The sequence below is a fragment of the Phyllopteryx taeniolatus genome, chromosome 18 (genome assembly GCF_024500385.1).
Source record: "Phyllopteryx taeniolatus isolate TA_2022b chromosome 18, UOR_Ptae_1.2, whole genome shotgun sequence".
Taxonomy (NCBI): domain Eukaryota; kingdom Metazoa; phylum Chordata; class Actinopteri; order Syngnathiformes; family Syngnathidae; genus Phyllopteryx; species Phyllopteryx taeniolatus.
In genome coordinates, this window is record NC_084519.1 from 12,284,043 (window position 1) to 12,299,870 (window position 15,828).

The 15,828-nt window shown below is 42.0% G+C and overlaps 1 protein-coding gene across 2 annotated transcripts in view; it reads right to left on the bottom strand.

Moving 5' to 3' along the window:
* Positions 1–15,828, bottom strand: part of LOC133468740 (protein eva-1 homolog A) — a 258,339-nt gene that overhangs the window by 25,983 nt on the left and 216,528 nt on the right. Inside the window, exon 7 of one of the 2 annotated variants that reach the window (XM_061755029.1) lies at positions 10,173–10,316. In XM_061755029.1, the coding sequence (XP_061611013.1) occupies positions 10,173–10,316 (144 nt within the window). Of the gene's footprint in view, positions 1–869; positions 1,204–10,172; positions 10,317–15,828 lie in introns of those variants that run through there. The other variant, XM_061755031.1, reaches the window with a different exon arrangement.

The following is a 15,828-nucleotide window of genomic DNA, read 5'->3' on the forward strand; positions in this document are numbered from 1 at the left end:
GTTTTTTTAAACTCGCTGATCGGCCCCAAAAATCCTGATCGTGTAAAGCCTATTCTAAACACTAAGAGAATCTGTGACAATGTTGATAGCATGTCTTGGAATAAGCAACAGGAGCATTGACGTTAGTGCTAACACAACATGAGAGCTGTCCTGGCTGGTCCACTGATACTATAGGCAACTAAGGTAGCTGATCTGGAGTTGCTTTTACCAATGACAGAAACATTCTTATTTTAAGTCAGTGTATCATCAAAATACAGTCTAACGATATTATTTTAGCTGAAACTTTTACTGTACATAGTGTTGCTTTAAGGTTTTCCCATTGGGCTCATTCAAATTAAGTATTAATATGAAATTACCTGAGAAATGAAATAATTTCAGCCCCCTCAGGATTTACCGCTTCGTCACGCTTCATGAAAATCATCCTAATCTTACTCCGTCATGCCAACCTTTGCAGAAGGATCTATAAAATGGTGACTTTTTCAGGTACATGTGTGTTTAAGGGACGCGTGTTTGTGTTCAATTTGCGGTGATCTCATACACTCTCACCTACGTTTACCTCATCTGTCCACAAGAGAAACCTGCAGTTCCTTGTCAAGAGCCTAATCCAGTGAGTCAAACCTGGCAAGTCTCCCTTCTCTGCTCATGTTACCTCATGTTTCAATGGAATCCTACAATACACACAATTAGCATTCACAGCCCAATTAACTTGTACTCACACCCCTAAAAAGCAGGCATGTACGCATCCCCCCGAGGCGATGCAAGACGAGCCATTTAAAAAGCGAGGACGTTCCTACATCCCAGACGAGCGAGAGGAGCAACATAACACAGTAATCCCAGCGTGTTCAGACAGAAGTCAAGGTGACACTTACACACACATTGTTGAATAGAAACACCACCAAGGTCCAGGCACTAACTTTCTTGACAAGACACTCTTGTCAAACTCCTGTAGTTTTGAAAACAAGCTCTCACGTGAGTAGTCCAGCGTGGGTTCGCGCAGAATGAAAGCAGAGCCCAAAAAAGGAAAACGTGAGGCAGCGAGCGAGGGAGGGAACAAATGAATGGCCCCCTTTAAGAAGGTACGATCATTTATGGTGACTCCCTCTCTTAGTACAAGTTTACTTCTCATCCAGCGTGGAGTGGGAAGAAGCTGTCTCCTTTTTTTTTGACTGTTCTCTTCCTTCCCGTTTGGAGTTAAAGCCGGCTTTAGATAACAGGAATGTGACAGTGAGATAGAGAGGGAGGGAGGGAGGGAGTGAGAGTGTGTGTGAGAGAGAGAAAGTGAGGCAGCACACACAAGTTGGACATGTAGTAGTGTTCACCGCCACAGCACACTACTGTGTTAGCAGTCAGGGATGTGGAAAGGGGAGGGATCCAAGGGAGGGGGGCTCTGTGTTTGTATGTGTGTGCGTGCGTGTGCGTGCATATGAGCAAGTGTGTAAGAGAGGCAGCACTGTGCAGCTACAGGAAATGACCTGGGGATTTCATTCAGATGAAATTGGGAATGTGATGTGTAACGGGCTCAAACAGCCAACATGTACAGTGTTGTGGAAAGTATTTCACCCCCCCCCCCCCCCCCCCTCCTGATTGTTGAGTTTATTTTTGGGGATATTTGTCATAAAGTTTCAGATCATCAAGCCAATTTCTCTCACTAAGCCAACTCATCTGGCCCTATGTGGAAAAAGTATTTGGCCCCTTGGTAAATCATGAGTTAACTGTGTGAAACCACAGTTTTTGGACAGCTGAGTTCAATTTTACTGACCACACCCTGAACAGATTACAGCTAGATTTGGTATATCAAGAAAAATCATGTCTTTCATATGTCTTGTCAAACAAAGTGAAGTAAGTTACAAGATCTCAAAAGGAAACACATCATGCCACGGGCCAAAGAAATTGAAGAACAAATGAAAAACAAAGTCATTGAAATCAATATCAATCTGGAAATGGATACAAATCAATTTCCAAGGCTTTGGGACTCCAGCAAACGACAGTCAGAGCCATTATTCACAAATGAAGAAAACTGGCAACAGTGATAATGTGGACCAGGAGTGGTTGGCCTACCAAAATTATTCAAAGAGTTCAACGGCGACTCATCTAGGAAGTCACTAAAAGAGTCTGACATTTGCCAAGAAACAACTTTTTGGAAGGTGTGCAGTTTGTTACATGTGACGTAAAAATAACACAGCATTTGATAAAAAGAACACTATGCCAACAGTCAAACATTTGCCACTTAAATATCTGCCTTGTACAAAATCCATAAGCAAATGACTACCATCTAGTACTTTAATTAGTAAAAAAAAAGAAACAAATAAATAAATAAAATGATCTATATCCATACTTGTTTCTGGATCCAAATTATTACATAATGTAGCAAGAATCCTAAAAAGCACAATCAAATCCAACCTAATTGGAAGAGACTTAACATGCTAAACAGGATTTTCTATATCATATTGTAAAATGGTTCTATATGCTCAATCTGGATCAAATTCAGATCAAACTTCATCTATTATGAGCAATTTTTGGGGGGACATTGTGATTTTGATGTGAGCATTTAATGCTTTTCATAGAGCATGCACCCCTCATAAAAAAGGTTAACATACAATGGAACCTCTAAGGTGGAATACAGTCCGTTATAAGACGCTGATGAATCGCTTTGTTCGTTAACATTCTTAGCTGGCATACAATTGTAAAAAAACCAAAACTGTTAATGTTAAGACATAAAAGCGATAAAACACTGCATTCTTCTCTCATGTTCTTCTCTTGTTGAGTTATACCTACTGGGGAAAAAAATGTTTTGCAAAAAGCCCCAAAAAGTAAAATTTAATGATGCACACATAACCTTCTTACCAAAGTGAATAAAAAATGAAAATAAAAACATCCTTATGGTCATTTGTATATATTAGTGTCAATGGTAAGGAGTCCACTGGGGGCTAAACGCTTATATTCTATTTTTAAAATACCCCGCCAATAGAAAGAATGCAATCGATGGTAGACTTGAGCATTTGATTCTAATGTGAAACTATGTGTCTAAAAATGACAAATAATCATAACAACATGTTTAAGACATTTGTGGTGCAGTGGAACTACTTAGAAACATTCAACATATTTAATGTGCAGATTTCCAGAGACATTTAAATGTATGCCCCGCGGCTTATTCACATAAATGCGTGTACACGCACACACACGCACACACACTAATCCTTCCTTCTCATTTTTTTCCTCATTTTCTCCCTCTGTCTTCATCCACTGCACGAAGAAAACTGAAACCAGCCACAAGCTGAAAAGAATTAGACTGCCCCCCAAAATCAACCCAATCCCCCCACCCCCCAACACCACCCCCACATGCTCCCACCAACTACTGCCGCCTTCCTATTGAGCACGCTTGATGCAAAACAAGAACAACGAAAGCGCAATCGCGCACCGGGCAACACCGAGGCAATTGTGCCCCGAGTCTGTGGCTTCATGATAAGAGTTGCCGGCAGCAAGCTCCCCCGTGGGGTTGCATTTTCCAGCCCAAATATTCAGTTGCTCATGTTGTGATGCATGTGTGTTACTTCATGTGTGCATACTTCATTCAGTGGATTTACTGTAACAATGTGAACGTGTGACGCTCCTTGGAACTTCCAATTCCTGTCCCGAGCGCAACAGGCCAAAACCACACAATCAGATGAGATCCTATACAAGTGTTGTCGCAGAAATTCTGCCTTTATAATAATTCCCAGTTTTAAGAGATATTTATTTAATATGTTTATTATTGAGGTTTGAAACGGTAGAACGGACCTGTAACTAAATAAGTTGTCAGTGCAACCCTCAATGAGTCAATCACAGCCAGTTAAACAAATTGAACAATCATTGTGCTTATCACGTAACCTGTGTTGTGTTGCCCCTCGCCCCACACTCTGTATACAATGCAGTCTGTCTACTGATAGTAGGAGCAAAGAATCCCAATGTTTCTCATTTAGTTCAGAGGGGTCGCAGATTTTGCAAGCTGTGAGAGGAAAACACGCAGAAGACGCTGTGCAAAAATGCTGCGGTGATTACATAAACAGAAAGTGTGAGTGGAAGGATAGAAGGATGGAGGGAAGGCAAAGAAAAGGGGGACGGGAGGCAGAGGTGGGGTGCAAAAACAGAGGAGGGAATTTAACACCTTTCGTTTCTGCCAAATCCAATTTGCTCCGAATTCATTTTAATCTAATTAAACTGAAAAACGTTCCCGACGGCTCGTGGTCACGATCAAGACGTGTAACTTCTAAGCTTGAGTGTGATTAGAGCTTACTAACACACTTTCTGTTTAACCTGCTTTTGTGCCCGTGTGCAGCGTTCGATTGGCCGCTGAGCAGAGACCAGATGACACCAGTCAATGAGACGCTTGGCAGGGCACTGATCGGCTGACCTAACCTGCTGGCAAAGCACAATCCCGCATGCCCCTGACATCAGCAAATCGCCATGGCAACCCCTTTGGTGCTTGCTGCTCCTCGCCTCGCTCCGCAGAAGCGCACCCGCAGGGGCGCCAGAAACTTTTCAATTGCTTAATTTTTTACGTTTGCCATGAGGGGCTCAGCTTTATTGGTGTGTGGGCAAGTGCCACCCATAGAATGCCTTGTATGGGTATTGGCAGGCATCACAACAGATGCTATTAATGCAACACACACACACAGGTCAGACAAGGTCACATTTTGTGTGTTTTCTCGCAGCGGTGTTCCTGAGAGTGCCAGCTGCGGTTGCTTTGTGCAGAGTCAGGTTTGTGTTATATGAGGCTGGGGAGCATTCGGAGGGGCCACCTCATTCCTTTCTGCTCGCTAAAAATCAAACACACCAAGACAAAGACATACTTTTTTCCTCTCTTTCATGGTTTCTATTATACCAGAAGTGCACACACAGTGGAGTAGAACACACAGAAACGTTTTGTTTCACCAAAATGAGCGCGACAAGTTTTCACCAATTTGTGTGTTTTTTTGTTTTGGTTTTTTTTTTATCCCGAGCTATCGACTGAAAAAACTCACCTATTCACATTTTTTGTGCTGGTTCTAAAATGCTCCAAGATCCCACTAGATGGAGCCAAGACCCAGTGTAATAGGAAAGTTGTACATTGTTGCCAATAAAGTATGTTGAAGTGATACATCTGGACTAAGAGACAAGCTTTGTAAATTGGGGTGGAGCTAAGTTTAGCCTAGGTTGTCAGTGAAAGAAAAACAAGAGTCTGCTGCATGTGCATGTACATAAGCACTTCCGAACCATTTCTTTTTAAGGGTATGTTGCTAATGTAGTAGAATGAGTTTTAAATGATATTAAGTGTTTTGGGATCATAGTTTGTGGTATATTTACAATTTAAGATGTTAGGCAATTCTTAAAAAAAATGTTTGGGGGGGGGGGGACATCAATTACTCTCGTTTTTGTCACGATTACATTAATCCAGTTTTGGCGTATGACTTTAACTCTATCACTGGGAGCTTACAGCATGTTTTATGATTTGTTTCCCCTTCGAACATTATAAATAAGCATTTCAAAACTAATTTTACAGTCAGTCATAACAAAATATAGCAGACAGAACTGAAAACAAAATATCGTTTTTTTCCCCTTTGACCGCAATTGGGAAATGTCTAACATTTTGAGGTCTGGACTTTGCCTGCGGCCTAAATCAGTTAAGATGGTTGTTTTGCGGTGCTAACTTGTGTAAAAGTGTGAGACCCGACAGGGGTTTCGTTTTGGAACCCATACCTGATCGCTCAGCTGTGTGCACAAGTCTGCATGTGTGGCATGATGTCAGATTCTGAAAACCATGTTTATTCACATTAGTGTGCACTTATTGCACATATGTTTCTGATGGTTCTCCACCAGCTTGAAGGGAGACTGATATTAGGGGCTACATAGCAGCGAGTACTGACCGCACAGCCACACAAGCGGGCCAGTATAAACACCCCTAGCTCCTTCTTCCGACATTGTGTGGTTGGGAGCAGGAGGGGGTGCAGTTTGCAGCATTCACATGAGTACCTTGTGCAATGACTTGTTTCTTTCATCTTTTAACAGCCAAAAGGTAATGTACAGTATCCCCCCTCATGTCTGTCAAGGTCCAAGTCATCACAAAGTATGTATACTCACACCAAATTTAGGTGATAGGCAAAATCTTCAATCATCAATAATCTGCCTAGCGTTATAGAGAACTTTGACATAAATGTGGTGAGTTACTGAACATCTATCAAATGATACAATAGGCAGCACCTGGGGAGCTCAAACCTAAACCAAGGTAGTTCATCCATCATCTCTATCTTGTGTAAGGTCACGGGGGACTAGGAGCCTATCCCAGTAGACACTGGGCCAGAATTGGGGTACATCCAGAAGAAGATCCCCAGTCAAATACAGTTCTAAACCTGTATAATTTGGTAGTCTGCCATTCCAGGTACTTGCCAAGACTAGCATAAACCTGAACCTACTACCGAGATTATACGAGGTCAGGGTTTTGCAGGGTAGTATGGCCATAAGACCAAGGTGGATTGACTTTTGTATAATGGAACGTACTGATGATTGTGGTTGAAGTGAACATTTCATCACCTAAAAAAGAATGGCCTGATCTATGGTCAGACAGTAAGAAAATGATACACCAAAAATACCACTTGTAATAGTTTTGTCATGGTTATGGACAAATCAGCACAACCAAAAACATACCATACTTATAAGAAGTACCCATTCCATACCAATCGTTTCATTTGGGTGTTAGGACCAATTCTCCTATCTGCATTTTGAGGTTTAGACCCCACAAGTACAAATACCTGAGCTATGTGTTTTACCGACAGCGAAATACTGCAATTAATCAATTTCCTCCTCAGCAAGTAGTGCTGTTCATTAGGGTTTTCCTAACGTTTCAACCCCCCAAACAGTCTACTGTGTATGGTTCAAAGGAGGCAGCGCGTGAGGCGTGCTCAGGCCTATCCATTACACCGCAGCACTCCAAATGGGAAGTCATACCAGGGGGAAGTTTGGAAAAGAGGGCCTCCTTATCTTGATTGAGGTTTTAAGAGGCCTCAGGGGAGGAAGGGTAGTAAACTGAATGTAGAGTAGTGAGGTTTATCTCTGGGACTCATAGAAACTAGAACATGGATTAGCATTGTAATCCATCACTTCCCATAATTCCCAACAATTTGAAGGAGATTGGCTGGCAACTTGGATTTTGTCAAGGACAGTGCAGAATTTAGATTTGACTCTACGTACCTTGTTCATCCTAACCTCTGGTTCCACACCTGAAGAAATTGTCTTCCCACCACGACAAATATCATTTGTTTTGTTTTGACATAGAACAACAACCATTAAACGTTTGGTCAAGATTCTCTCATTTAGTCATTCAGTGCCCCTTGGAATTTATAATACAATGCTTGGACCCAACTTTAACGGCACTCAGTAGAGCACAGGCCAAAGCCAAAGAGTTCCTAACATGTTCATCTGACTCGATTGGTTGACAGGTCATGATGTGCTGGGTGATACTGTCCCACTACAGTCATGTAGTTGTGCATTACAAAATGAGCATGAACTACACCACAAAGGAGGCTTATTGTAATTGTAAAAGAAGACAGCACCATCCATCCATTTTCTGTATCGTTTTTCCTCATTAGAGTCACAGGTAAACTGGAGCCTGTCCTAGATGACTTTGGGCGAGTGGTGAGGTACACCCTGGACTGTATGCCGGTCAATCGCAAGACATATTTCGACAAACAACCATTCCTACTCACATTCACACCGATGGAAAATTTGGAGTCTTCATTTAAACACTTCATTTAATCACTTAACAAGTATGTTTTTGGAATGTCGGAAGCAGCCGCAGTACCTGGAGAACACCCATGGAAGCACAGAGTGGAGAGTCGAATCCAGAATCTTGTGAGAGTGAGCCAAGTGTTCAACCCACTAAAAAGCACCATTTGCACCAAAATGTAATAGGTTCCTCCTTGGCCCATGAACGCTTCGTCTGCAAGTTTAGTGAAAACTGGTTATGTAGATTTTCCAGAAACTAACATAGCAATGGTAACTTGTACTTCTGGGGCTGGTAAAAAGAATTCCCAAATATGTAAAATAAGCCATAATTCACGCTTTGTAGTTGGGCACTGTAAATACTCAGAACTGTTCTCTCTCCTGGGTCAATCCATCAAAAACTTCAAAAGTTCCCCGTTGGAATCTTTCTCTTTTAAGAAAGTGCCCCAAGCATTCGCATCCATCAATTTCCAACAGTCACATTAATGGTGAATATTTCCACTTCTAATGATGAAAAGTTAAAACCCTGCAATCATTGAGCTTTACAAAGACCTGAGACGTCTGTGATCTGATCTGCAATAGTAATAATACCTTGAGGTCTTTTTTTAATTACATTTTTTTTCTTCAAAACAAACAGTAGGGGTAATGGAAATGAGGCCTGACGGTGGCGAGTGTGTCTGTTTATATTTTTTTCTTCGGTTTGGAGGCTCTGAAAAGAGTCTAATTGAATCGTATGACCTCAGGGTGTTTGACTTTAGAGGTTCCATTGTACGCTAAAGCTCCAAAGGCTGATAATTTTATAAATCACACTAGTGGAAACTGATGTGAACTTAGCCACACACCTACAGTACACACAATCGTAAAAAAAAAAAAAAGTTGCCTCAGTTAATTCCTTTTGGCATATTACAAAAGACCGTGAAATAGCACTTAGGTCATAAAGGGATAGTTAAAATTTAAGTGGGGTGACGCCTCTTCAAGGCAGAGAAAGAAAGCCGCTAGATTAGACAAACCATTTTAAACTGGAAGAAAACATGGTGCTGCCCACTACACACATTCTTCCACCCACAGTCTGGATACATAAATGGGGTTGAGCTGCCAATGAAAGAGGAACAAACACACACAAACACATAAATGACCACTTTGCCTGAGCCTTGAGGCAACCAGTGACTTAATGTCTACAGCGGCAACAGTGATGTACTCAAGTTCAAACTTCTCAGTCGCCCAACCTCGCAGCAACAGCCCCTCTTCCATTTTTTCTGTTGAACATTTACCATCCCACTTCCTTCCCTTCTTCCTCGCAAACACATTTATCGAGCTGTTTGGTGATTTTGTGATGGGTTATCAGAGGCAGATAAGGGAGGTCAGACACAGATTGAAGACAAAACGACTACATAAACACAGCTGAACAGTCTGGCTGTTCTTTGTCTGCATCCATCGGGATGAGAAAACTGAGAAAAAAGTTGGATGGACACTTGGACAACTATTTGACAATGGACCTTCAAAAGCAGATACGACACTTCCCAGTGTGAAGCAGGTCGAGACAGATTTGTTCGTGCCGCAGTGGATTTGAGAGGCTCCAGGCTGATTGTTCACTCCCGGATGTTGAGGCATCTGGGTAATGTGTGCGTATGCGCCCCGAGAGAATGGTTAAAGAATTACAGCCTTGACCTGTCAGGATTAGCCCGAGGGTGTGTTGCTGATAAAAAAAAAAAAAAAAAAAGAATAAATCCATCATTCACGCTCTTCTGCACAAAATAAAAAAACAGTAACTTTAAGTCATCTTAGCTTGACTTAAAGCATTTGGGAGTTTTACAGCAGATTATTCTTCCACCCATCAATCCATTTTCTAAAGTGCTTGTCCTCATTAGAATTGCGGGTGAGCTGGAATTCTTTACAGCTGGCTTTGGGTGAGAGGAAGAATCGCAGGGCACATATAGACAAACACCCACACTCATATTCACACCTATGGACAATTTAAAGTCTTCAGTGGACCAAACAAGTAAGCAAATTGTGGGTATGTGGTAGGAAACCAGCGTACCCTGAGAAAAACACACAAGCCTGAAGGCTGGAACCGATATTAGAATCCCGAACCTCGGAACTTTGAGGCAGACATTGCAACCACTACTTCACTGCGTTTCTATTTATTATTGTTATTAATAATATATATTTTTTGAAAACATGCAGTTCTGAATCTTGTATGATAAGGCTTGCAAGTATATATTTTTTTTCACCAAATGCGGTTATTTTATAGTTTTTGAAGCCACGCGTCAATCGTGCCACAAACCAGGAACAATTTCCTTTAACTGTATACAATAAAATAAAATAAATGAAGGCTCTTAAGGAGAGGGGTCTGCCTGCTGCTTTTAACTGAGCCTGTGAAGCTAATCATTGGGTAAACGGCACTCCCTTGTGGCACATATAGGAAGCTCATGACTTACCACAGGTGTAGATGACGCTGAGGTACTTCCTGGTGCCAGAGTAGCAGGGATCCCCAAATTCCCTGGATGAGGCTCGAAGCACGCAGCTCTTCTTGGCCTGACAGCGGGACGTCACAACCTGCAGGGCAATGGACGACTGGCAATCTGACACAACACAAAAAAGATGGATGATTTACTCGAGACTAGAAGCGTACACAAATTACTTGCTCCGGGGCTCTAATAGATTGACAAAAAGGTCGCAAAGTACTACAGAAGCATCTTTCAGCCTTAGCTCACACAAACTGGATAGAAATATGGCAAGACATCTTTTTATATGCGCTCTCTCAGCTTCTCGGAGCCACGACAAAACCTAATTCGGGCGTCTTTTAGTCTAAAGGATACCCGATCCGTGTTTGTGTACGGATAGCAGACATTGATGAATGTAGATGTCACACGTCATCTCGAAGCTTCCCCTTTGCTCTTTCTACTCCGACTGACTTCCACTCTCACACCTTTAATAAAGCGCATATACAGGACATGTTACATGCACTTTGATAAAGGTTCCAGGTCATCAAAATTGTTTTCTGCCATTCTTTGACGTCATTTTATGGAGTTAATTTGGTTTGAAAATGCCTATGATGCCCTTTTTCAAGCTATTTTTGTTGGTCTTTTTTGCCTGGCAGTTGAGACGGCTGGATTTGTCATTAATATGCGGCATGTAAACAAGCATTGTTCTGATTGGATCATTGATCTTCTCAATGTAAATTTGAAAAACAGCTTTGCTCTCAATGGCCGTTGGCGATATATCGGTGGCCAAGCGTCCATCGCGACAAATCCTTCGATGTGGAGTCTTACTATTATTCTATCCATCCATCAGTTATCTGAGCCGCTTATCCACACAAGGAGTGCTGGAGCCTATCCAGCTATCTTCGGGCAGGAGGCGGGGTACACCCTGAACTGGATGCCAGCCAATCGCAGTCTTACTATTACTGTGAAGCAGAATTCAGCAAGTGTTGGGTTAAATGTGGATTTTGATGGAAGGGGATGTTTAAGTAAAATGGCTTCTTAAAGACAGCAACATAAAGACTACGTCAACCTCATCATCGTCATCATCATGATGTTGATAATGATGATGAAAATTCCAAAGCCTATGTACCTGCACTAAATGTCAAATTTTGAGACTAGGAAGCTTCTGCTGATGTATGGGAATGTGGATGGGCCCTGGTTCCTTACAGATGCTTCAAAAGCCTCCACGCTGTGTGTAACCCCGAAAATGGCTCAGCTAAGCCCTAAAAACAATACAAGGAGATGAGCCTTTGAAAATGGACACTTGGTTCTCACCTGGGTCACCCTAGTGGGCCCCTTAAAGAGAGCAACTCCGTTTTACGTCGACAGGCCACAATGAATAGTGGTACAGGTCAGAGGGTGAATCTTTCAGTCAGGAAGTGAAAGTGGACAATCTATTGGTCATACCCATTGTCAACATTATGGCCTGGGCTACAATAAAGCTACAGAATAGAACTGCCCTAAATCTAAAGGGAATCTCAAATTGTTGTTTCTGATTAATGATGCACATACAGTGAATCAGGCCCCAGACCTTTGTGCAGTAACTTTGCTTAGAATGTGCACCTTAATAAACGTCTACCCCTTTGGATGCAGTCTGGCGGGGGCAAACGGACATTCCCCAGCAGGAACCAACAATTTGGAATTCCTGACCAGGACACAGCGAGGTCAAAGCTTGCAGGAAGCCAGCATGTAACTGGAAAACGGTCGAGACATTTCAGAGACTGGACAATTCCCCACTCGTGTGCATTCACTGATAGCGAATGATTACAACTTCCTTTTCTTCAATAAAAGACTCAAATGATATATTACCGGTTACCACATTACCTCCTTGATTCGGGGGGGTGGGGCAGCAGTTTAAGCAGACTTTCTTCTCTCCATCCATTTTGTTACAGGGGGGATTCCGAGGCGTTTCCAGGCCAGCCGAAAGAAATTAGCTATATCTCGTTTTTTTTCCTTCCATCCTCGATCCCCTTTTTCCATGTTTGCTCCTCCGAACACATCAGAGGAGCGACGAGGGAAAATGTTGGGAGAAAAGCCACAAAAAGCTAAAGAAAAAGCTAAAGGAGTTACCAGTAATACTTCGATGCTTACTAAACTGAAGTCAAGGTTGATACCTTTTAGAGTTTTATGCAGATTTTGAGGCATATTCAAATCCAATCAAATTCCAACTAACTTGTATGCATGACATTTTCTATAAAGTCATATATAGGCTCCACATGCACAGTACCTCATGACTGTGTGAATGTGTAATTGCCGCTAGTGTGACACAATGACCTTCTGGTCTGCCTTGTTGATGAAAATTGTCCCTTCGGATGATAGTGTTCACTGACGGACGGGTGCCTAATAGGTAGAATTTTGATTTCCCTGGCCTAAATACGGAGTTTAGAAGCAGAACAAGGGTCTCACAGAGGAACAGATTGGACTGAGGTGGGTTTGGATAAGGAACCAGAGGCCAATCAAGACATACAGAGAGAGAACACACACATTAGTTTATGCATTGTGCATTTGAACACACTATATTTTGTATGGAGTTTAAATGAGAATTCCCTTCGGTCCAACTTTCTCTGGCTCTTGTTACAGCTTTACCACAGACAGAAGACCATAGAAGGGCCTTATTTTACATGCAAACACACACACTCAGGGTGCACAGGCATGAATAACCCGTTAACTCTGACCTTTAGCCTCAACCACCTAACCTTATGGACCGCACACGGCCAACAAGGACAGCCCTGTGAAAACAGGAATAAGGGAGCCATTTCTGAGACTTTTTTTTGTCACTCGTGAAAGTGCGGGTGTCTTTTCAATCCAACATGGGAGGCTGCAAATAGGAAGGTCTAACCTATTTTTCTTACTTAACATAAGCAGATAAAGGTTTCAGAAACTACAACTTTCCCGGAATATTTTGGCAGGAGTAGCTCGCAACACAATGCTCCAGGTTGTCCGCCCATACATGCACACAGACAGACACACACACACACACGCACACACACTTGTCCGGGAATTTACAATAGAAGACCTATTTTATCTCCTCCTCTGCTCATATGACTCACATGTGAAGCATATCATTTGATACATAAGCCACTTGTGATACCTCAAGTCTTTGTACAGCCGACATCTGACATGTAATGGTGCGTAAGGTGATAGCTGAATATTTTTGAGGGCACAAGATATCACATGAGTAACACATTACTTCATATTGGAACACCGTGTGTGCTGTCCGATCAGTGGGAACATGAGTAAGGGCCAATTTTTTCTTTTTATTTGATGTGTATTAAATGATATATCGTAGTTGCCTTCGTTTATTTACTCAACTACAGAAAATACTTTTTTTTTTGTACTGTCACTTACTGAAGGGCCCACTCTAAAAATGTTCTGTCCACAAGCTCCGCTGTGAACGATCAGCTTTACAGGTGCCACGTCTGTCTGCAGGCAATATGTGCTGTGATAATGACTGCGTTTGACACAAGGTGGTATCAGTCATAGCGACGGTAATTACAGCCAACTACCTGTTATTGTTTTCCTGAGGGGAAATAAGGAGGCGTCAATTTGAGGTGTTTGTTAAATGGATGGTGCACCCAGCTATTAATTAGGCCTGGCGTCTATTAGAGTGCAGGCCACTATTTGCAGAAATATTGTTTATCACCTAAAACTGCTTTTCCGCTATGGATTTAATAATATCAACATAGTAATTATCTGCGCCTTAAAACATCAAAGCGAGGCCCGTACTTATTGTGAAACAAAATAGCTCTGTAATCATTTTAGCGCTCCATCAGTCGATGCCTACGGTCTGTTGTGGCTTAGCTTGAAACCCATGAAAGCATGGCGGCCCTGAGAAAGAAGACGCGGTATCAGACATGGCAAAGGGGGAGTAATTTAGATGTCAAAGGTTTTGTGTGATGATAATGGGTCAGATGAGAGAGGAGGGCTTTTGCTTTGAGGCTCCTCCATCACAGTTAAGACCTGTCCCACTTCGCCACTCCCCCCAAATAAACAAGGAGCAAACAACATCAAAGACGTCCTACAATTGGGTGTACATCTTTTGTGTAATCTCTCTTGAATTATTTCTGGTCATGCGGGTTTCATCATGCTATCTAGCGGCGTTCCGTGAGAACGCATACAATTTCACAAGCTAAAGAAAATCCTGTATTGTAGAAAAGAAAACAGCAACCATATTTTGGCAGGAAGAGCGTGTCGAATTACAGCCTTGGGCTGAGTTTAAAATACAAACACTGCATGTTTTTAATTCAAATGTAATTAATCACAGTCTCATTACTACTCCCAACAGCGTTTGACTGGACAGAAGGTTGCTATATGTATCCGCTATCAGCAAACCTAGAAAACAGGTTAGCGGACGTCCTGTGTATGCTGCACTAAAGAGCATAACCACGGTTCGATGACATGATTTGAAGTCCAACTTCCTGAAATGCTGTTTTCTTTCTGGCTAGTGACTTTAGACAAAAGTTAAATACGTGTGTATTTTTTATTTATACAAATATGATATCATATATGTAAACACGGACAAACACTAAACATTGGAGATTGTCATCTTTGGTGGGTCTGTGGTGACAAATAAAAGACACTGTTGACGTTTAAAGTTTATACAGGTATGTTTTCCCGGTTTCCGGCTACAGGGATCCGCCATTTTCACGATACGGAAGGAAATGCTTTCACCTGTTTTGCCGAATACGGAAGTTGGTTGCGCATATATCCTATCGAAGCTTTGAATTCAAGCTGCAGTAACTAGGTGCAAAACGATCATCTTTCTAGGCTATGTTAACTGAAATAAATAGATGTGTTTCTACAAATGATTTGTCTCCCAATTCAGGGATCGTAGTCCCTATCAATGAAACATTAAAATGTATCTACATGCTGTCAAAAGCATGCGAAAGTAACAAGTAACTTCTAACGGTAAGGGTATTTGAGCCAATCAAAAAGAAAAAAAAACAAGAAAGTAATTTCTGGAAGAGGCAGAACAACACCAGATGACTACTTCTTTTCCAAAAATTCACTTCCCAATGACCTAAAAAGTTTTAAAAGCAGCATCCAATAAACATGAACAAAATGCCAAAACGCAAAGGCACACTGAAGAATATAGACTAAAAATACAATTTTTGGTTTGGATGTAGTGTCAGACACCACAAACACATCATGCATCTCGTCCACGAGGGCAAGGAGAAGAAGAGGCGGTCCATTTTCAAAGATAATTAGCAGTGTGGGTCTGAGCTGTCACTCAAGACAACCTCACTTCCTGATCCTCGTGTCACGGGAGCCACATTAAAAACGGAGGGGAATCCCACTAGACAGTCTGGAACAGCGCAAGTGTGTGTGTGTGAGATGGAGACACATAGACAAGCATGGTGTTAGCGCGTGCATTGTAACCACACACAATGCTAATGCCATTTGACAGTTAACAATGCTTCTCCCTGCATCTAATCTGGCCTTTGTACCACTGTAACACTAGAGTTCATCTGCCAACGCTAACGCCAAAGCTATGCTACTGTATTTAATGCCGAGCATGAAACCAGATATTAGGCACACACACACGCACACCCAACCACCTGCTACTCTAATGGAGTGGAGGGCGCTCCATAAGCACAATATGCGCTGTATA